General features: G+C 34.0%; 1 protein-coding gene across 1 annotated transcript; it reads right to left on the minus strand.

Annotated features, from left to right (window-relative positions):
- Positions 1 to 11,211: 11,211 nt before the first annotated feature.
- Positions 11,212 to 12,672, minus strand: LOC115994086 (heavy metal-associated isoprenylated plant protein 26-like). The gene is made up of 2 exons (XM_031118112.1): positions 12,356 to 12,672; positions 11,212 to 11,899 (listed from the first exon to the last, which is right to left on the minus strand). Exons 1-2 carry the CDS (start codon positions 12,446 to 12,448, stop codon positions 11,513 to 11,515), a joined length of 480 nt encoding a protein of 159 aa, XP_030973972.1. The 5' UTR covers positions 12,449 to 12,672; the 3' UTR covers positions 11,212 to 11,512.
- Positions 12,673 to 23,224: the final 10,552 nt, after the last annotated feature.

The following is a 23,224-nucleotide window of genomic DNA, read 5'->3' on the forward strand; positions in this document are numbered from 1 at the left end:
TTCATGACATGAAAATGGCATCCTCCTAATATTTTTCAACAAATATTAAATATTAGGATGTTATTAATGGTTATTAGTGGACCATTTTGTTTAAGTTCAAATTCGAGCAATAATAATTTACCATCTAAAATTTTTTGTAAGAATATTATGGATGTAATAATTCTCTTAAAATATCAAATTTAGTTATATATATATATATATATTTCCAAAAACTATACAATTTCAAATTATAGCAATAATAACTTAATATCTAGAATTTGTTGTAAGAATATTGTGGATATAACAGTTCTCTAAAAATATTAATATTTTTTTTCAAAAAACTATTTTAGTCCTTAAACTTTTCCAAACTTTTTTTTTTTTGTTCCTAAATTATTGAAATTTTTTTTCATCCCTATTTTTTACTCTAAACTATTAAGAATACTGTAAGGACACGATTCTTTTGCGGCCCAATAATGATGTTGGGCTCGCACATGAAAGATCCCTCACAATATGATTTGTAGAGAGTGGGCTTGAAAAGCTAGCCGTTGGGCACGGGGCGATGTTCCGGTCTTGATTTTAGAGGAATTCATATAGAAAGAGGAGTTGCGTTTGAACATTTAAGCCCTACAGTGTCGCATCCTATGGGGTTGGACTCTTCGGACTTGATCCGAGGATCATTAAGGTCTTACCCCGATTACCCGACGGTGGGTTTTTCTGTGATGTGCAGGTGTTCTCCTGATGTTTTCCCCCATGGAGTCCCTTTTTTTGGAGGTGGAATGGGCCTCCCCCTAGATTTACTTACTTCTTTCTTTTATACTCGCCTGCGTTAGCTGTCCTTCGTCCACGTGTCGGGTCAACCTTTACAAGACTGATATTTGTCCCATCAGTCTAATCCCGGAATTGTTGGGGATGATTGATAAAGCTGAAGAATACGGCTCTGCTAGGTGCAGAGTCTTATTTGGTAAGGGTCATAAGGGTAACTTTCCCAAGATATTTTAGGTCTCTTTTCAAGTTTAGTCCTATACCAGTTTTACCCCTTTTTTCCGGTGGGATTTTGGATCTGCCGAGGACTGAACTGTCCTCGGCTGTATTCCAAAACTGTCTTGTGCTCTATGTTATCGGGCTTGGGCCATAGCTCTCCTCGGCTTGGGCCTTCGGACTCTCCACGAGCAAATGTGCCTGACCCATAAATTATTGGGCCCCACAATAGCCCCTCAAAACCCGGTTGTCCAACCTCCCGGTTGGAAAGGGGGGTTTTGGCAATGCCGAGCCTTTATTACAGCTCCTTTAATTTAGCCCTCCATTAATGCTGACGGTTTCTCCACCTGCTCAGAAAATATATCGGCTTACAAGGCGCTCCCTTTAATTTGCTCGTGACCCGCTCCTGCCGTTTGGCTGTCCAAAACGCGCCTTTAATGACTTCCCTTTACGAGACTCTTTTACGTCCGACGGCTCATCTGATGAGGTGGGGAAGTGGAACGGACGCACCTTTTGTTTTTCAGATTCTTTTGGAAACCATAACGAATTTAATACCTTCCATTTTGCCCTCCCTATAAGAAGGCAAGTAGGAGGCCATCACTTTCGTACAGAGACCCTTTTGCCTCTCCGAGATCCGAGATCCTCAGCCCCTCTTCCTTAGCGTTTACTTAACCCAATTGTTATACACCTAATCAGAATACGTTTACCACAACGAGTGATGAAGGAACCATACCCCTCCTCAAAGCATCATGTTCTAGTAAAGCTCGAAATGGCTCGGTCAGGGCAAGGGTGGCGGAGACTTAAGATTTGTCTCACCTTCCCTTCAGCCAAAATCCGAAGCAGGTTCTGTTCATGCTAGAATTTTGGTGTGCCAGAAGAAAGATTCTCCGCCACCAGCACCTCTGCCTTGTTGCAGGCAAATTTTTGGTGAAGGCTACTCAACTTCCGGCTCCCTGCACCTTTCCTTCAGCGGTGTGAGGCTTAAGTTGGGTTCTTTGGCTGCTTGAGTTATGGGCATGCAAAAGCATTGAGGAAGAATAAGGTCTTGAAGCAGTAGCTAACCTCTCTTCTGTGCTACCTCCTCGGCTTTATCTTTACTCTCTTATATTTTTCTTTACTTACGTAGTTAGCTTTAATGTAAACTTGTTTCAGTTTTTCATTGTACACTGTACTGTTCCTTTGTCTTAATAAAAGATGTGTTTATTTCTTTATACATACTTTTCTTCTCTGCAACAACTACTTTGTGCATGAATATTAAATGTAAGCTTGCCCTTAATGATATTCCGGGCAGAAAAATGCCTTAACACAGATTCTTACCGGTTTAAACTCACAAATATTATCAAGTATCACAATGGTAACCCTCAATAAATTAAACTCTTGGAACTAACCGGGATAACCGCTGAGTGCTGCGCGATACATGCTAGACCAATGTCCGAGAACGATAAACTCTAAATAATTCGTCCGAGAGGGTAGCCGAGTAGCGAGGGATTTTGATTGTGCTTTTGGGTAATATATTGCACCGTATCGCATCAGTCCCTTTGGTATTGGGGATCCGAGGGTAGACCGGGGAATCCGTGCAATTAAGGGATTAACCCGACTGTTAACGAGGAGTTCTCTTCGGATGACTTTTGAGGTTTATACGCCATAGTTTTTTTTTTTTTTTTTTAAATAGTCGGTTTCCCCATAGGCTTGGGTCCGACGCCCATGCAAGGCCTTGGTTCTGTCCAAAACTTGTAAGATTTCCTTTTTGTACTTGGTTTCCCCATAGGCTTGAGTCCGAGGACCATGCAAGGCCTTGGTTCTGTCCAAAACTTGTAAGATTTCCTTTTTGTACTTGGTTTCCCCATAGGCTTGAGTCCGAGGACCATGCAAGGCCTTGGTTCTGTCCAAAACTTGTAAGATTTTTGTACTTGGTTTCCCCATAGGCTTGAGTCCGAGGACCATGCAAGGCCTTGGTTCTGTCCAAAACTTGTAAGATTTTGTACTTGGTTTCCCCATAGGCTTGAGTCCGAGGACCATGCAAGGCCTTGGTTCTGTCCAAAACTTGTAATTTTTTTTTTGTACTTATGCAAGGCTTGGTTTGTCCAAAACTTTTTTTTTTTGTACTTGGTTTCCCCATAGGCTTGAGTCCGAGGACCATGCAAGGCCTTGGTTCTGTCCAAAACTTGTGATTTTTTTTTTTGTACTTGGTTTCCCCATAGGCTTGAGTCCGAGGACCATGCAAGGCCTTGGTTCTGTCCAAAACTTGTGATTTTTTCTTTTTGTACTTGGTTTCCCCATAGGCTTGAGTCCGAGGACCATGCAAGGCCTTGGTTCTGTCCAAAACTTGTGATTTTTTCTTTTTTGTACTTGGTTTCCCCATAGGCTTGAGTCCGAGGACCATGCAAGGCCTTGGTTCTGTCCAAAACTTGTAATTTTTCTTTTTTGTACTTGGTTTCCCCATAGGCTTGGTCCGAGGACCATGCAAGGCCTTGGTTCTGTCCAAAACTTGTAAGATTTCCTTTTTGTACTTGGTTTCCCCATAGGCTTGAGTCCGAGGACCATGCAAGGCCTTGGTTCTGTCCAAAACTTGTAAGATTTCCTTTTTTGTACTTGGTTTCCCCATAGGCTTGAGTCCGAGGACCATGCAAGGCCTTGTTCTGTCCAAAACTTGTAAGATTCTTTTTTGTACTTGGTTTCCCCATAGGCTTAGGTCCGAGGACCATGCAAGGCCTTGGTTCTGTCCAAAACTTGTAATTTTTCTTTTTGTACTTGGTTTCCCCATAGGCTTGAGTCCGAGGACCATGCAAGGCCTTGGTTCTGTCCAAAACTTGTAATTTTTCTTTTTTGTACTTGGTTTCCCCATAGGCTTGGGTCCGAGGACCATGCAAGGCCTTGGTTCTGTCCAAAACTTGTAATTTTTCTTTTTTGTATTTGGTTTCCCCATAGGCTTGAGTCCGAGGACCATGTAAGGTCTTGGTTCTGTCCAAAACTTGTAAGATTTCCTTTTTTTTTTTTTTGATTTATTTTTCGACCATAAGCCCCTATACCAAGGCGGGGAAAGTTGGCTTGAGGCCGGAAGCCCCTAGAGATGCCCACGCCTTTGGCACTGCAAGGCGTAGCCCCTAGCAGAATTTTACGCCGGAGCAGCAACTGTATGTCGCCGGAGACGGAGGAAACCCCAGGAATTTCTGCTTGTTAGAGAGTTGACTCCAACACCACCTGCACCAACGCGCAAGCTTTCCCACAGACGGCGCCAATTGTAAGGACACGATTCTTTTGCGGCCCAATAATGATGTTGGGCTCGCACATGAAAGATCCCTCACAATATGATTTGTAGAGAGTGGGCTTGAAAAGCTAGCCGTTGGGCATGGGGCGATGTTCCGGTCTTGATTTTAGAGGAATTCATATAGAAAGAGGAGTTGGGTTTGAACATTTAAGCCCTACAGTGTCACATCCTATGGGGTTGGACTCTTCGGACTTGATCCGAGGATCATTAAGGTCTTACCCCGATTACCCGACGGTGGGTTTTTCTGTGATGTGCAGGTGTTCTCCTGATGTTTTCCCCCATGGAGTCCCTTTTTTTGGAGGTGGAATGGGTCTCCCCCTAGATTTATTTACTTCTTTCTTTTATACTCGCCTGCGTTAGCTGTCCTTCGTCCACGTGTAGGGTCAACCTTTACAAGACTGATATTTGTCCCATCGGTCTAATCCCGGAATTGTTGGGGATGATTGATAAAGCTGAAGAATACGGCTCTGCTAGGTGCAGAGTCTTATTTGGTAAGGGTCATAAGGGTAACTTTCCCAAGATATTTTAGGTTTCTTTTCAAGTTTAGTCCTATACCAGTTTTACCCCTTTTTTCTGGTGGGATTTTGGATCTGCCGAGGACTGAACTGTCCTCGGCTGTATTCCAAAACTGTCTTGTGCTCTATGTTATCGGGCTTGGGCCATAGCTCTCCTCGGCTTGGGTCTTCGGACTCTCCACGAGCAAATGTGTCTGGCCCATAAATTATTGGGCCCCACAAATACTATTTACAAAATTTATGGATAAAAAAGAATTTTTTAAAGTTTAAAGACGAAAAATAAACTTTCCAAAAAGTTTAGAGACAAGATACTGTATTTTAAACTTTTATTGCAGAAAAATTAATTTACCAACTATTATTGCATTAGATATGAAAAAAAAAATTCTTGAATAAAGATGACAAACTTCCCATAAAAAAAAAAAAAATTATTGTAGAAATTTAGGTTGTATTTGTTTGGATGAAAAATATTTTCAGACCATAAAATATTTTTATTTTTAATAAAAGCCCTCCTAACAAAGGTTGTTTACCTATAACTATTTTCGTCTGCTTTAATATCTATATTTGATTGCATTCTTAAAAATGATCACATAAATATTTTTATTATTTGACTTGCACAAAATATTATAAGGCTGAATTACAGATTGCATCCTTTAATTTTGACCAAAATTCAATTCAGTTTCTTAATTTCACTTTTATTTTATTTAGTCCTCTAAGTTTCAATTTTATTTAATCTAGTCTTCTCATTAGTCTTTTATTTGAATTGTGCCGTCAATAATCTCTAAAATGACGTTGTTTTTAGGTCTGGTTTGGGAAACTTAAACGAAAATCCTCTTACAAAAGTAGATGAAATGATTGAATTGAACAAAGTTAAAGTTAGAGAACTGAATTAAACGAAAATGAAGGTTTTTTTTTTTTTTTTGTGAGAATCAAGTGAAAATGAAATTATAAGACTGAATTGAAAGAAATGAAGTTACATAATTAAATTGAATTTTAGTTAAAGTAAAAGAGTGCAACTATTATTATTATTATTATTATTATGTGGGTTGTGTCAAAGGGATGGCCAAATCAATTGGGTAATGGGTACCTTGACCCGAAAGTTCTAGATATTACCTAGTTTATCATGGGTAAAAGAGAATTGGGTTGGATTTTACCTAAACCTGAAATTCTTAGGTCAATTTGGATATTACCCCAAACTCAACCTATACTATTTATAAAAGTAAAAATAAAAATTAAAGATTGGCTAAGCGGGGATATCAAAGAGTTCAATTATGTATTTATGTACAGGGATAGTGTCTTTAGATCACATCTATATGATTCTCCTATCTCCAAAAGAATATGACAGTGTTTGAATAGATGCCTAACAACCAGATAGATTATCACATTAAATAAGGAGTTTAAGTGAAAAGGCTGAAAGGCAAAAATCTGCGGAAAGTTATCTACAAGTAAGCATGGAAAGTAGTTTACCATGTGGGGATTGAAGGACTTCAGAATTCGTAGTGTAAATTGCAAAACTAACTCTGAAATTTTGAGGATTGTAGTTCAAGATGTGAACATAAAATGAATCCATTCGAAGCTAAGTTTTATGTTCCTTGTGGAGAATTACCTTCTATGTGTGTTGAATCTTGAATGTATAGGAGCAGTTTGTTGCCTGATAAGGCAGGTTTGCAGCTAGCTAATACCGCTTGTATTTGAATATTTGTTGCTTCATTGTGTTATATGAATAATTTTTTTAAAAAAAATATCTGCTTTGGTTTGCTAAATAAAATGCTTTATATGGTTCATGATATAGTAAACATTACTATGAACTGGCTTGTAACTTTATGCATGTGCATGGATACATTTAAAAATATACAATAAACTACATAATATAATTCTTATATATATAATTTAAATACTATTGATAGTAATTTTTATATTTTGTTCATTCTTTAAAAAAAATTTGTAAGGATATTATTAAGTATAAAATGTAAATTGTCCATTTTTTTTTATTTTTTATAAATTATTGGGAAGCAATTTTTTTTTTTTTTTTTACGATTCATTTATTCTAGACTATTTGATTGTTGTACTTAATACAAGGGAGTCAATACCGTACCGAAGGTTATACCAGTTTAGCTAGCGGTATGATATATTTCTGATATCGGTTTATATCGGTGTACCGTTTTGGGTTTACCGCTATTTTTTATATTTATAAATATATATATGTACGTATGTGTGTGTATATATATTATAATAAATATAAAAGTTTACCATAAAACATTTTCTCAATTTAGAACTAATTATTCATAGTTTTAGACTTTAGTATCAATTAAAAAAAAAACACAATATAAAAAATAGAAAGTTTAAAAGTTACCATTGCATACTAAGAAAACAAATAATACTAAATAAATTATCATTCTGCCTTAACAAAAATTCAAAAATTACAAAACTTAATGAAAAAAAAAAAAAAAAAACATTTTTCAGTACCAGCCGGTATTGCCCGAAATTGGCCGGTATGGCCGATATTTAAACCGGTACGAAATGTTAATGTTTCGATAACGCTATACATACCGGTACGGTATATACCGGCCTATACGGCCGGTACCGGTACGGTATTGACTTCCTTGACTTAATAACTCATTTGGATGAATATTTATAATGTGATCTCACATTTAATTTTAAAATTAAGAAATAAAACATTTTAAGAATAAATAATTGAGGACACACGATGCAAAATTGAAATTTTAATTTGGAATTTTAATTTAAGTTTCTCTTAGTTTTATCTATTATTATATATATAGATTTCATAAGTTACAAATGCCCAACTGCCGTGCCGAATGAATTAGATGCTTGCAACTCAAATCTTAATGTTTTACATGGAAGAATCATGGTGAATCTACTGAATAGAATTCAAAACAACTATCATTAAAAGTAGTTATACTTTATTCATCATATCAGACAGGACTTGAGTAACTTGTCATCAAGGCATACAAGATTTTTCCTTACAGAAAAGTTTAGATATTTGGCATATTGAGTTCCAACGTTTAAGCTAACCATGTGTTTCTCTATATGGGTAAGAATAATTGGAAAGTGCTATGTTCACAACAAATCATAGGTAGTTAGTTGTTATTGGTTCAAATTTAAACCTACCATTGAGTTACTATTTTGCCCCAACAATAACAACCAGTAACAACCTGCTACTTAAAATTTGTTGTGGAAATGTTGTGGACATAATGCACATACACAATTATATAGTGACTACAAAGTACAAACAGTAAAATTAAAGATTTTGTTCATATTAAAATAATAATAATTTTGCAGGACATGAGGACAAGATTTTTTTTTAACTTAAAAATTTTAAATTTCAAATCTAAAAATAAATAAATAAAACTTCAAAAAATAGGGTTCAGGTCGAGTCTAGGTATCTATGAGTAAAAAGATCTAAGTAACAATCTGGTAGTGGGATCGAGTATATCTACAAAAATCTGGTAGTGGGATTGAGTATATATCTACAGGTAAAATTTTCTATCAAGTTTGGATTTACCTAACCCAAACATGGTCTATGGCCATTCTTAGGTTCTGGTAAGAGTGGTGGTGATATTGAAGATGGTGATGGTGATGGTAACAACAATGATGAAAATAACATTGTTGCAAATAGTGATTGCAATGTCAATTATCACATTATTGAAGGTAGTGTGATGGTGGTGGTGTTGGTGGCCAAAAAAAAAGAAATAAAAGAATATATGGAAAATGTTTCAACTTCTCAAAATTATAAAATCATTTTAGTATCTTTTGGATTAGTTTCCATTTAATTCAAACAAATAAAAGATTATCTATTAATTAAATTTTTTCATCAAATTGAATAAATATTTTTTACACAAACAAATGGAGCTTATTATCCATATAACAGAGGGAAAGAGATATTAATAATTAGTTTTTCATTTTAAAAAAAAGAGATGTGACATTCCTATTTTTTTGATCATATACTCAATGATAAATAATTATTTTAAAAAAAGTAATTTATGTACTAATTGTTTTCTTTTAATGATATTATGATCCTTTCCATTTGCTTAAATGGAGTATCTTTTCATCATGACTCTAATGATATAGATAGGTCACATTCTTTAAATAGCATGACACAATGTGTAAATTCATGAAAGTTTAAATCTCTACCATAAAATTGACTCTATCCATTTTTTAAAAATGAGGTCTTGAATTTAAACATTAAGATGAACATTGCTGGAGTTCAATACTTTAATCACTTAGAAATGGAAATTGAGAGAAGACAGAGATAAGGTTTAAGTGGTATTCTCATTATAAATCCAAGTGAATATGATTGCTAATTGTGTCATAGGTAAAAGCAAATTTATGATTACTTTAAGTGGAACTCTATGTGGCCTATTTCCTTTTTCATTTTTCTCAAATGTAAAGATATATTGTCAAATGTTAATTGTTAAATCATAATATTTTTTTTTTTGAGAAGGTGTTAAATCATAAATAATGACAAAGGATTTACCGACTTAGATTTTCAATAAATTATATAAAGTGACCATTATTAAGTTAAGAATAACCATTTTCAAGTGATACACAAAGAATTACTTCAATTACATTCTTAACAAGATATGTGAATTATTTAAATTTCTATTGAGCAAATGAAAAAAATACTCTCATGTTAGAGCATCAGCATTAGGAAATGCTACTCTATTTTATTTTACTATCTCAAAAAGCCACTTTATTATTTATACCATACCATTTTACAATACCTTCAGCATCCCAAAACTCTATTTTTATTAAAATATTATTTTTTAATCTTTCTTTAATATTTCTTTCCAACCGTCACTTTTTTCAAACTTTGGCATGATACAATTTTCCTGGGCTTTCCAACAGTATTTTTTTTCCTCTATTTCTCCCTCAACCTTTAGTATCGGTTCAACACATAGACCCATGATACACCGATCAACCTATCCAAACCCATCACCACACACATAGAGCCACACACACACACAAACACAAACCATCAAACCATCCACAAAGCCACGCACACAAACACAAACTATCAAACCATCAACAGAGCCACACACACACAAACCATCAAACCAGTTGGAACCAACAACGGCCACCACCCAAGCCACCGATCAGCAAACCCAAGCCACCGATCAGAAACCCACGCCGCAGATTTGAAACCCACCGAAGCAAACCCATTCAAAAAAAATAATCATCGGAGCCACCATCGGAGCTACTGATGATCAACCCAACCGATCCACCCACCGATCAATAGATCCAACGTTTCAAACCCACCATTAACCGATCCCAGTCCATCGATCCAAACCCAGCTCGCCGATCCACGACCAACAACTCACTTCAGCCACAACCCAACTACGACCTAAACACCGAACCTAACCACAACCAACGACCCAAACACCGGATCCAACCATGACCCACAACCCCTTTAAGCACCGGTCACAGCCAAAAAAAAAAAAAAAAAAAACCACAACCACCACTGACCCATGCCATCACCCACTCCCAAAAAAAAAAAAAAAAAAAAAAGCAACCACAGAACCCGTCGGATCGTAACCCACCAGAAAAAATGAGCCACTGTGGTGTGTGATGTTGATGTTGGGAGGAGAATGGTGTTTGGGTCTGAAGAGAGGAGAGAGCAGATGGAGAAACAGAGAATGAAGAGAGAGAAGAGAACTGAAATAATGAGAATAATTCAACCAATATTTCGGGAAGAACAAGAATGTTCTCTTAAGAATACTCTTTTTAACAATTTGAAGAAAGACTATCACTGCCGTGCAAGTTAACAAACCCAAGTATTAAAAAGCCTCTCTAACTAATAAGGAAGAAGCATGTAATCATCAGAATTATATATGCTCTGCCATTAGGGACTGAGCTTTCATTCTTGGAATCAACAAGATTGCCATGTTCTTCTTCTGTAAGGCTAATCTTCTCAAGAGTTTATGCTTCATTTTCTCCTCCCTTTTGTTGGTCTCCTCCTTTCTGACTTTCTTGGCTCCTTTTCTCCTTGTGCCTTTTTGTATGTCTATGCTTCTTATTATCAATTTGTCCATTTTTCCAGGCCTTCTCCTTTTCTTTCTTCTTCCACTGTTTCTCTTTCTTCTTTTCTTTCTTGGCCTTCTCTCCTTCTCTTTGGAGGTTCAACCGCCAGAATAAAGAGAAGACCAAAAAAAAAAAAAGCAATCAAGACTCAAGAGGCAAGAGCAAAGGCATATATAAAGAGAGGACAACATGCAGTTATGTAATTAATTATATGTTCTGTTTTTATAAGATATGTAAGTCTTCGAGAGATGATCTTTAGGCATGGCAGACGTTATTCTGGAGTAGATCAAAAGACTAATTTTTCTTGTTTCTTTCTCAAAATCACAAATACATTTGTGATTCAAAACCAAAATAATACTTAATAAAAATGCCAGCATGCGATAACATCACTGATAGTAAAATACAATTTCTATTCAAAGGACCTTTCTTAATTAGTTTCGCAAGCAATATTTCCATTGATAATAATCAAACACGAGACTTTCATAAAGTTTGATAGTCCCAGCCTCCATGGTAATATATACATATATCCATAATCCAAAAAAAAAAAAAAAAAATTACAAGCACCACCTTTGATAAATAGTACACATATACACAGGCAACAAAGAAGGAGTTTAGCAGGGGTGTTTATACAATCATTTTCAGTGTTTAAGCATCACAATACTTTTTTTTACAATATTTTTAACTAACCCATATTTCTATAAATACTTAAACAACGATTTTAATCCCTAATCAAACGTCACATGACTACACAGGCATCGGGGTTTTCATCGCTAAACGCCGTCGTGTACTTGACCTCCAAAGAACTGGCACGTGCGAGAGAGGAAGACACTGGATCATCCATCACGTTCCGCACGTACCCAGGTGGGGCCTTCCTATCATACGCGCCTGGCGCGTAGGGGTGCGGGACAACATCGTAAGGCACGTAGGGCCACAACTCAGCCTTCTTCCCCGTTCGATGTCTGACACGTTCCAACACCTTCTTGGGGTCTACGTACCCAATCACCGTCAGCTTGTTCATCTTCCGTTCCACTTCCACCTGTGTCACTCCTTTCATGCCTTCCACCGATTTTTTCACCCTCCTTTCGCAACCTTCGCAGTCTATTTTCACCTTTATCTCCACCGTCTAATATCACCAACAAAAGGTTTTGCATCACAATCATGTTATACAACAGATTTCACTTCACACTTGCTGAAATTAATAGTCAACTGTGAGTGTGAAGAAAAAATAGTAATTATAAGTTTATGATTGTATTAATATCATTACTATCATGCTAATAATATAATTTTTTCACAATAAATTTCATAATAACTAGTGTTTGAGTTATATAAAAAATAAATGATAGGTTTATTAGTGTCCACTATTAATGGGGGATTACCTTAGCCACTGTGAAAGAAACTGTGTTAGTTACTTTGTGCTATCCTTAACACTCATACAGGTATTTTTTATTTTTTTATTTTACAGAATAAGATTAGTAATAATATCCAAATTAACAAGCTAAAAGTACTGAAAAACAAGAAATATATATATGGTGAAGATGAAGCAAATATTGGAATGGTGTTTAGAGGTGTATGTATATACCTGAAGTTGCCTGCGTTTTTTGAGCTTATTGCGACTGTGAAGACCGTGCCAGTCACAGTCACAGAGTTCGGAGACCTTATCCAGAATACCCATCACTGAGACAGCTTAAAACGCCAAAAGGGTTCAAAGTGATTCAAAGATGATTCCAACAGAGAGGATGTTTGATGAGTTTTTAGGAAAGTGAGTTAGGTTTGTACATTCCATAAATAAGCCACATGAGACAGCGCGGTAATTCTATTTGTGTGTATAAATCTTCATGGACATACACGTGTGTTTATCATACCTGCACGTGGGCGACTCAGGAACTCACACGTCATCATCTCCCCGGAAGTTTTGGTTTTATTCTCACTCTTGCTTTCTCCCTTTAAAAAAGGGTTTATAAGCTCTAGTGGCAGGTGCCAGTAGCCATAATGGATTGTTGCCACGTGTTTTGAATCTTTTCATTAGATAATGATTATTGTTTGGTCAGGATTACCATAGAGAACAGCGAGAAAGTTCGCATGCATGTTCTGTGATTTTGACGACCATCTCAGATTAGCCATTTCTAGTACTTGCAATTAGTAACAAACAGGGTTGGCTTTTATTGTTGACCTTTAAGCCAAGAAGTTTGTGCTTTGCATAGAATCGGCAAAGAAAATTTCCAAGTTTAATTCCATAAAGCCTTCCTAGCTCAAAAATTCATCGCTATAAATGTGTTGTGTTTCAATTACAATTAATAAATGAACAGGTTGTATAAAAAAACAAAAAAAGAAAAGAAGAAATAGGTCTAAATTGCATGCTGAGCAATGACTAGGTATAAAAAGAGGGTCCGGTTAATGTGTGCCCTTAGGGCACATATTAACAAATCTATTTTTGGAAAAGTTTTATCGAGAATTGAAAAAGTTGTCAAAACTTTTTCAATTTCCAATAAAACTTTTCCAAAATTAGTTTATTATTGTGTGCCCTAAGGGCACACATTAGTAAAATCCATAAAAAGAAGAAGAATAAAGTAATGGTGAAGAGTTGCGGCCCAAAAGAGAACTGAAATTTATAATTTTTCATAATCCTTTTTTCCTTTTTTTTTATGAGAAACATTCAAGGTCGGATGATCACAGCAATCTAATTTGATTTATCAGTGTTAAATTGCTGATGAAAGGGATTTTGTACCGAGATAATATTTATTTTTTATAGAAGAAACAAGACAATTAACAAAATTGCATTTGTTTTATTAAAACTGTTTGTTTCGGCAATAACATTTTCTAGAAAATTAATAAAATTTTTTTGTTTTGGTAATAATGTTCTCTAGAAAATTAGTCATTTAAAAAAAAAAATATTTTCTATAAAACTATCTCATTCTTATATTTGGGAGCGACTTTAAATGAGTTAAAAAAAAAAAAAAATTCTTCTAACTTCCTTTATTTAGCTTGCTATGAAATAGAGTTGTTTTTCAAAAAAAAAATTAGTGGAAAACAATCTCTAAAAATAAGCCACATTTTTTCTGTTGACCAAAGATAGTTTTCTTTTAACTCATTTTTTCTGATGTTACCAAACAATAGAAAACATGAAAAACTATTTTTGCGCAAGGTTTTTTTTTATCAAAACAAACAGAATGTAAATAGATTTTTGAAAAATATTTTTCCCTTTTACGGGTGTTTGGAGTGACTAAAATCAAGTATCACAAAGAAAGAAAGAAACTAAACAAATCATGGGGAAAGGAAAGAAAATCACCTAAACCAAAGAGCTCCACATCAGTTACACATACGATCTAAACAGTATGGACATGACAAAAAGGTCTACCGGTCCTTCAACATCATTGCATGACAATACAATTTTGTTTATTTAAGAGAACTCATGACAACTTCTGACTTTAAAATCAAGGGAAATAATTGTAATATCTAGTATGGAGTAAATCTCAGGTGATTTTTGGAGTTTAAAAAAATAAGTCGATCGGGTTACATCTTGATAGATAATTAAGTTATAGACTTATAGCTAGTGTATTAAAAATTACTTTTCCTATTCTATTTATTTTTTTGTTAAGACAAAATAGATGCTAAATAAAAACTTTTGAGGTTCATGGTTTAATTTAAAACAACACTAAACTATAGGGTTTAAAATATGTTTGTTCTAATTTTTTTTTAAATGTTTAATTGTTTCAACAAATACAAATGGATCTTAAAAGAGACTAGATAATATAATTAAGTTACAAAACTTGTATTATATTATATTATACTATATTATATATATATTAAAAATAGGTTGGGTTCAAGTTATACCTAATGTAATTCTAAATAATATCACACCACTCAATAACTTGTTATAGAGTTCATATTTTAAAAATCTCACAGTTGAATTACATGTTTTATATATTCTTAACATGCATGTCAATCGAATGTAATTTACCATTCGATCTATAAACTCATCTTTTATGCATTATTTTAAATTACAAAAACTCAAATTTAAACAATTAATTGATAACATTGTCATTGATCTTTAATCATCTTTAAATTTTGTAAATATAGAAAATATACAAAAATAATGTAATCAAACGGTGAATTTGTCAAAATTTACATTTAATTAAAAAATATTGAATGATATAAAATTACTTAAAGTTACATGTAACTTGAACTCAATCTATTAAAATTTATTACATGTATACATATATATTGTTTTAATTCTTGGCATTGACGAATTGAAATGCTTACGGTGTAAGCAAGGTGAGGAATAATCCACAACGTTCAAGTTCAGTGAGCACTAGTATCCATTCCAAGCAAACAGAGTATTGTTCTAGAAACCAATAGACTATCGCCACATCTCTAATCTCTAATAGCTCAGCCTAGACCCAGACTGGGCAGTCAATGGAAATTAGTCGGTTATAACTTATAACTTAAATAAACGATCAAATCCGTGTCTCTCTCTCTCCATAAAATAAAAAATAAAAAAATTCTGTGTGTCTCTCTCTCTCTCTCTTCTCTTCCCCTGAAGTTTCAACCTCACTCTTCATCAATTAAATTTCAGAATCTCAAAACCGTTCAAACTTTTCCCTCTTCTTTTTTTTTTCTCCAATATAACCAAAAAGCAAAAACTCATTGTACTTGCAGAATTCATTTACTTTTTCTTTGATTTGGATTGATTAGAATTTCAAAGATGCAACAGAGCGATATCAACGCTTCAAATTACCAATATTATCAACCTCCTCACTCCCATTTCCAAAACCTGACATGCATATTTTTTATGTTTTTAATATACATGCATATTTTTTATGTTTTTAATATGCATGTTAATTTTCATACTAATCGGATATAATTTACCATTTGATTCATAAATTCATTTTTTATGTATTATTTTAAATTATAAAAACTCGAATTTAAACAATTGATTGATGACATTACCATTGATTTTCGATCATCTTTAAATTTTACAAGTATAGAGAATATATAAAGATAATGTAATCTAACAATAAATTGTTAAAATTTATATCAAATTAAAAAATATTAAATGGTGTAACATTGATTAAAGTTACATCACTTTAACCAAACCCATTAAAAAATGATTATATGCATACATATATATATATTTTAATTCTTGGTATTGATGAATTGGAATGCTTACGGCGTAAGCAAGATGAGGAATTATCCACAACGTTCAAGTTCAGTGAGCTCTAGTATCCATTTCAACGCCGTAATTCTATTTGTGTGTATAAATCTTCATGGACATACACGTGTGTTTTTCATACCTGCACGTGGGCGACTCTGGAACTCACACGTCATCAACTCCCCGGAAGTTTTGGTTTTATTATCACTCTTGCATTCTCCCATTAAAAAAAGGGTTTATCAGCTCAAGTGGCCGGTGCCAGTAGCCATAATGGATTGTTGCCACGTGTTTTGAATCTTTTCATTAGATAATGATTATTGTGTGGTCAGGATTACCATAGAAAAAATGGAGAAAGTTCGCATGCATGTTCTCTGATTTTGACGACCAGTTCAGATTAGCCATTTCTAGTACTTGCAATTAATAACAAACGGAGTTGGCTTTTATTGGTGACCTTTAAGCCAAGAAGTTTGTGCTTTGCATAGAATCGGCAAAGAAAATTTCCAAGTTTAATTCCATAAAACCTTCCTAGCTCAAAAATTCATCACTATAAATGTGTTGTGTTTCAATTACAATTAATAAATGAACAGGTTGTATAAAAAAAAAAAAAAAAAAAGGTCTAAATTGCATGCTGAGCAATGACTATATATAAAAAGAAGAAGAATAAAGTAATGGTGAAGAGTTGCGGCCCAAAAGAGAAGTGAAATTTATAATTTTTCACAATCTTTTTTTCCATTTTTTTTTATAAGAAACATTCAAGGTCGGATGATCACAGCAATCTAATGGGATTTATTAGTGTTAAATTGCTGATGAAAGGGATTTTGTACCGAGATAATATTTATTTTTTATACAAGAAACAAGACAATTAATAAAATTGCATTTATTTTATTAAAACTGTTTGTTTCGACAATAATGTTTTCTAGAAAATTAATAAAATTGTTTGTTTCGGTAATAATGTTTTCTAAAAAATTAGTCATTTAAAAAAAAATATTTTCTATAAAACTATTTCATTTTCTTATATTTGGTAGCAACTTTAAATAAGTTAAAAAAAAAAAATAATCTCCTAACTTCCTTTATTTAGCTTGCTGTGAGATAGAGTTGTTTTCCAAAAAAAAATTAGTGGAAAACAATCTCTAAAAATAAGTCACATTTTTTCTGTTGACCAAAGATAGTTTTCTTTTAACTCATTTTTTCTGATGTTATCAAACATTGGAAAACATGAAAAACTATTTTTACGCAAGATTTTTTTCTATTGAAACAAACAGAATGTAAATAGATTTTCGAAAAATATTTTTCCCATTTACGGGTTTTTGGAGTGACTAAAATCAAGTATCACAAAGAAAGAAAGAAACTAAACAAATCATGGGGAAAGGAAAAGAAAATCACCTAAACCAAAGAGCTCCACATCAATTACACCTACGATCTAAACAGTATGGACACGACAAAAAGGTCTACCGGTCCTTCAACATCATTGCATGACAATACAATTTTGTTTATTTAAGAGAACTCATGACAACCTCTGACTTTAAAATCAAGGGAAATAATTGTAATATCTAGTATGGAGTAAATCTCAGGTGATTTTCGGAGTTTAAAAAAATAAGTCGATCGGGTTACATCTTGATAGATAATTAAGTTATAGACTTATAGCTAGTGTATTAAAAATTACTTTTCCTATTCTATTTATTTTTTGTTAAGACAAAATAGATGCTAAATAAAAACTGTGGGTCCGGGAAGTCGGCAATCCGGCCCAAACTCTATCTGGGCCTAGGGCCCGTACTGAGGAGGTCTTTTGCCGAGGACGAATAATCAATGGCCAGGGTGTCAAGGGGAATGGCTGAGGAACTACCCTGTCCTCGGCATTCCAGAACTTCAATGGGAAGACCAACGTCTTGGTAAAGGCTATCTCCAAACAGCCCCCTGAAGAGGATGTGAGTGGAATGGGACCCACAGGGAAGCAGGGTGTAAAATTGGATTAAGGAAAATGCGTCCCCTCTGCATTAAATGCACCTGCCAACGTCCAGATCCGATTAATGAGAAAAGACGTTTGGACGGTGTAAACTTCAATCTTCGCAACGAGTAAAAAGTAAGAGGGGACGGTTGATGGGATGGATACAGAAATAAGAACCTGCCCGACCAACAAGTGGAGGGCTAGGATCAACCAAGATGGACTATATAATAAAAAATAGTTGCACCAAAGAAGGGGCTGGGAAAAATGACCAAAAACCAGAGCCTCCCAACCCACCTCCAGGAGAAAGACTCCAGGGGTGAAGAAAACTGAACCATGTATGAACACCACGAGAAACCCACCGTCTGGTGACCAAGGCCTAGCCTTTCAAACCCACGTTCTACAAATGATATTGTTTTGGCCATTTTACGTGCGAACCCAACACTGTTACGGTTCGTTACGAATCGTGTCCTTACAACTTTTGAGGTTCATGGTTTAATTTAAAACAACACTAAACTATAGGGTTTAAAATATGTTTGTTCTAATTTTTTTTTAAATGTTTAATTGTTTCAACAAATACAAATCGATCTTAAAAGAGACTAGATAATATAATTAAGTTACAAAACTCGTATTATATACTATTATATTATATTATATTATATATATAGATATATTAAAAATAGGTTGGGTTCAAGTTATACCTAATGTAATTCTAAATAATATCACACCACTCAATAACTTGTTATGGAGTTCATATTTTAAAAATCTTACCGTTGAATTACATGTTTTATATATTCTTAACATGCATGTCAATCGAATGTAATTTACTATTCGATTTATAAACTCATCTTTTATGCATTATTTTAAACTATAGAAACTCGAATTTAAGGGAGTGTTTGATGAGTGTTTCTAAACAACAATTTTCAGTTTTTAAACAACATTTCACGCATTTTCACACACTTTTTCACCCACACGTATTTCCACAAAAATTTTTAAACAACAATTTTCAGTTTTTAAACACATGTACCAAACGGGTTCTAACCAATTGATTGATGACATTGCCATTGATCTTTAATCATCTTTAAATTTTGCAAATATATAAAATATATAAAGATAATGTAATCAAACGGTAAATTTGTCCAAATTTACATTTAATTAAAAAATATTGAGTGATATAAAATTACTTAAAGTTACATGTAACTTGAACTCAATCCATTAAAAATTATTATATGTATACATATATATTTTTTTAATTCTTGGCATTGACGAATTGATATGCTTACGGTGTAAGCAAGGTGAGGAATAATCCACAACATTCAAGTTCAGTGAGCTCTAGTATCCATTCCAAGCAAACAGAGTATTGTTCTAGAAACCAATAGACTATCGCCACGTCTCCAATCTCTAATAGCTCAGCCTAGACCCAGACTGGGCAGTCAACGGAAATTAGTCGGTTATAACTTATAACTTAAATAAACGATCAAATCCATCTCTCTCTCTCTCCATAAATAAATAAAAAATTCCGTGTGTGTCTCTCTCTCTCTCTCCTCTTCCCCTGAAGTTTCAACCTCACTCTTCATTAATCAAATTTCAAAAACTCAAAAACGTTCAAACTTTTCCCTCTCCTTTTTTTTTTCTCCAATATAACCAAAAACGCAAAAACTAATTATACTTGCAGAATTCGTTTACTTTTTCTTTGATTTGAATTGATTAGAATTTCAAAGATGCAACAGAGCGATATCAACGCTTCAAATTACCAATATTATCAACCTCCTCAATCCCATTTCCAAAACCCTAATATGCATGTTTTTTTATATTTTTAACATGTATGTTAATTTTCATTAACATACCAATCGGATGTAATTTATCATTTGATCTATAAACTCATCTTTTATGCATTATTTTAAATTACAAAAACCCAAATTTAAATAATTGATTGATGACATTACCATTGATCTTCGATCATTTTTAAATTTTACAAGTATAGAGAATATACGAAGATAATGTAATCTAACAATAAATTTGTCAAAATTTATATTCAATTAAAAAATATTAAATGGTGTAATATTATTTAAAGTTACACTACTTTAACCAAACCCATTAAAAAATGATTATATGCATACATATATATATATATATATATTTTAATTCTTGGTATTGACGAATTGAGATGCTTACGGCGTAAGCAAGATGAGGAATTATCCACAACGTTCAAGTTCAGTGAGCTCTAGTATCCATTTCAAGGAAACAGAGTATTGTTCTAAAAACCAATAGACTATCGCCACGTCTTCAATCTCTAATAGCTCAGCCTAGACCCATTAAAAGAAAAAAAAAAAAAATTGTCTCTCTCTCTCTCTCTCTTCCCCTGAAGCTTCAGCCTCACTCTCCATTAATCAAATTTCAGAGACTCAAAAACTTTCAAACTTTGAAATCCCTCTCCTTATTTTTTTTTTTCTCCAATATAACCAAAAACGCAAAAACTCATTGTACTCGCAAAATTCATTTACTTTTTCTTTGATTTGAATTGATTAGAATTTCAAAGATGCAACAGAGTGATATCAACGCTTCAAATTACCAATACTATCAACCTCCTCACTCCCATTTCCAAAACCCTAACCCTAACCCTAGCTTAGTTCTGTTCATCATAAACTTATATCTTTCTGGGTATGTATTTTTTATTTGAAAGGGAGAGGGGAGTTAAGAATTGTTCTTTATACCATATGGTCCATATCTCTTTCCACTGATACCCTTAAAAGAAAATAATCAGAAGTACACTTGAAAAGCTTGATACCTTATTGCCTTGCGGTATGCCTGCAGATAAGTGAAATACTGAAAGAGTTTCTGATCTGGCTGTCTAGATCATTTAACAACTTACATAGTTCACAGTTTTTTTTTTTTTTTTTTCCCGAGAATATATAGTTCATAGATAGTTGCTAAGGCAATCATATAACACTCCAAATCATGAGTCCTTCCTCATCATGCTTGAGTTCTCACTCATACCATTTAACCGATTACTGATATAATCGGGACATTTTGTACATAACTTGGCATACCATACTGTCAAATTTGAGTCCTGTTTGATGAATCAAAATTAATTCATATGGGCTCGTGCCAATCATCTAACAATCTCAGTATTATGAGATCTCACCAAAAGGGCTTCACTAAAAATGAAGTAATATGATTCAAAGATATGTAATAGAGGTAGGTGCAAATAGATTCCCATGACCATGAGTTGTGGGATATTGAACAAAATAACAAACAATTTACGTCTGTGCCTCACAAGTGTGTCAAATACCAGGGTCTACATTTTCACAAAGTAATTCAGACACAACACAACCATGATTTGAATTGGGTTTGAATTGCCCGTATATGATTTAAAAAGTTCCGTTTCATCCATCTAAAATCTATTTATATTTGCTTTAGGTTCGTAAGTCTAATATATTGAGCTTATAATAAGATCAAAATTTTTGTCTACATATATGAATTTAAACGATTTGGGGCTCAGAACATATTAAAGAACGAGACCTCGTGTGTGTAATAGGCAAAGTTTTACACTAAAGCACAGCTCTAAAGCACAATTAACAAAATATTATGCCGAATATGCGTACAAAAACGAAAAGGAAGATAAGCACTAAACAGAGCACAGTTTGACTTTTAACAATAAGAAAATCAACAAAACATCAGTCTCAAAAATTTTAATTGAAAATCAATAAAAGTTAGCACTTTCCACATGGGAATATTCCATTCATAGAAACAAAAAATAGTGTCACTTTCCCATTTCTATGCATAATGACGCAACTCTTAATATATTCAAATCCAAAACACTAAAAAAACATCAATTACTACCAAACAACGGGAAAGATATAAGAAAAGAACTAACTACAAAAATCGAAATATATAAAAAGAAAGTACTCACATAGCAGCAAAGGAAGCGACCCATTTGAGAAAAGAGGTCCCAAAGCTGAGGCCACCAAGCTTAGTGGCATGATTGATAAGTCTCTTAGCAGCAATCTTGAACTCATCGATATCAGAGTTGATGAGATCCTGAGTGGCTGGATCAGTTTTCATAGCCATCCCCTGAATCCACAAAGCTATGATCCATCGAGCTATATCCACAATTTTGATCCCAATCCATTGTTTTCGGATAATTCGTATTCGGCTCCATACGCAAGCAATTTTGCACCATCGATGCCGAATTATGATGAGGTTATGGGCGGTGGTGGAGTTTATGCTTATGATGGTGGTAATATTACCGGGTCCGAGGACTCCGGTAGGTTAGCAAATTAGCATTAGGGACTGAGCTTTCATTCATTCTTGGAATCAACAAGATTGCCACGTTCTTCTTCTGTAAGGCTAATCTTCTCAAGAGTTTATGCTTCATTTTCTCCTCCCTTTTGTTGGTCTCCTCCTTTCTGACTTTCTTGGCTCCTTTTCTCCTTGTGCCTTTTTATATGTCTATGCTTCTTATTATCAATTTGTCCATTTTTCCAGGCCTTCTCCTTTTCTTTCTTCTCCCATTGTTTCTCTTTCTTTTCTTCTTTCTTGGCCTTCTCTCTTTCTCTTTGGAGGTTCAACCGCCAGAATAAAGAGAAGACAAAAAAGGCAATCAGGAGGCAAGAGCAAAGGCACATATAAAGAGAAGACAACATGCAATTATGTAATTAATTATATGTTCTGTTTTTCTAAGATATGTGAGTCTTCAAGAGATGATTTCAGCCATGACAAACTTTATTCTAGAGTAGATCAAAATACTACTTTTTCTTGTTTCTTTCTCAAAATCACAAAAACATTTGTGATTCAAAACCAAAATAATACTTAATAAACATCCCAGCATGCGATAACATCACTGATAGTAAAATACAATTTCAATTCAAAGGACCAGTGGCGGAGCCACATACAAAGGTGGGGGGGGCCAAGGCCCCCCCAAAATTTAAAAAAATTATTTTATAGTATGTATGTTATTTACATTTTTAAAAATGTAGCATGTAAAAATTGAAGTTGGCCCCCTCAAATTTTGAGTTATTTCAATGGTGCTCTTAAAAGAAAAATGAATTGTATTAAAATCATATAATTTAAGAGGTTTAACAAATTAAACTATGTAGAAAATGATAAATTTTTCTACATGTCTAATAGAAGAAATACATGACTTTTATATACTCATTAAAATTTAGAAAATGATAAATTCTCTTAGTAAATTAATTTATATACATGTGTATGTAGAAGTTTGTCTTAACTAACATATTAGCATTACAACTTGGCCCCCCCAAACCAAAATTTCTGGCTCCGCCCCTGCAAAGGACCTTTCTTAATTAGTTTCGCAGTTAAGCAATATTTCCATTGATAATAATCAAACATGAGAC

This window comes from Quercus lobata, chromosome 6 (assembly GCF_001633185.2).
Source record: "Quercus lobata isolate SW786 chromosome 6, ValleyOak3.0 Primary Assembly, whole genome shotgun sequence".
Taxonomy (NCBI): Eukaryota; Viridiplantae; Streptophyta; class Magnoliopsida; order Fagales; family Fagaceae; genus Quercus; species Quercus lobata.

Bases quoted from the DNA above. Each gene is read 5' to 3' on its own strand.
- LOC115994086 (XM_031118112.1), bottom strand. From the start codon at position 12,448: ATGGGTATTCTGGATAAGGTCTCCGAACTCTGTGACTGTGACTGGCAC. The intron at 11,900-12,355 runs GTATATACATAC...TGGTGATATTAG, and splicing joins AAAAACGCAGGCAACTTCAG to ACGGTGGAGATAAAGGTGAA.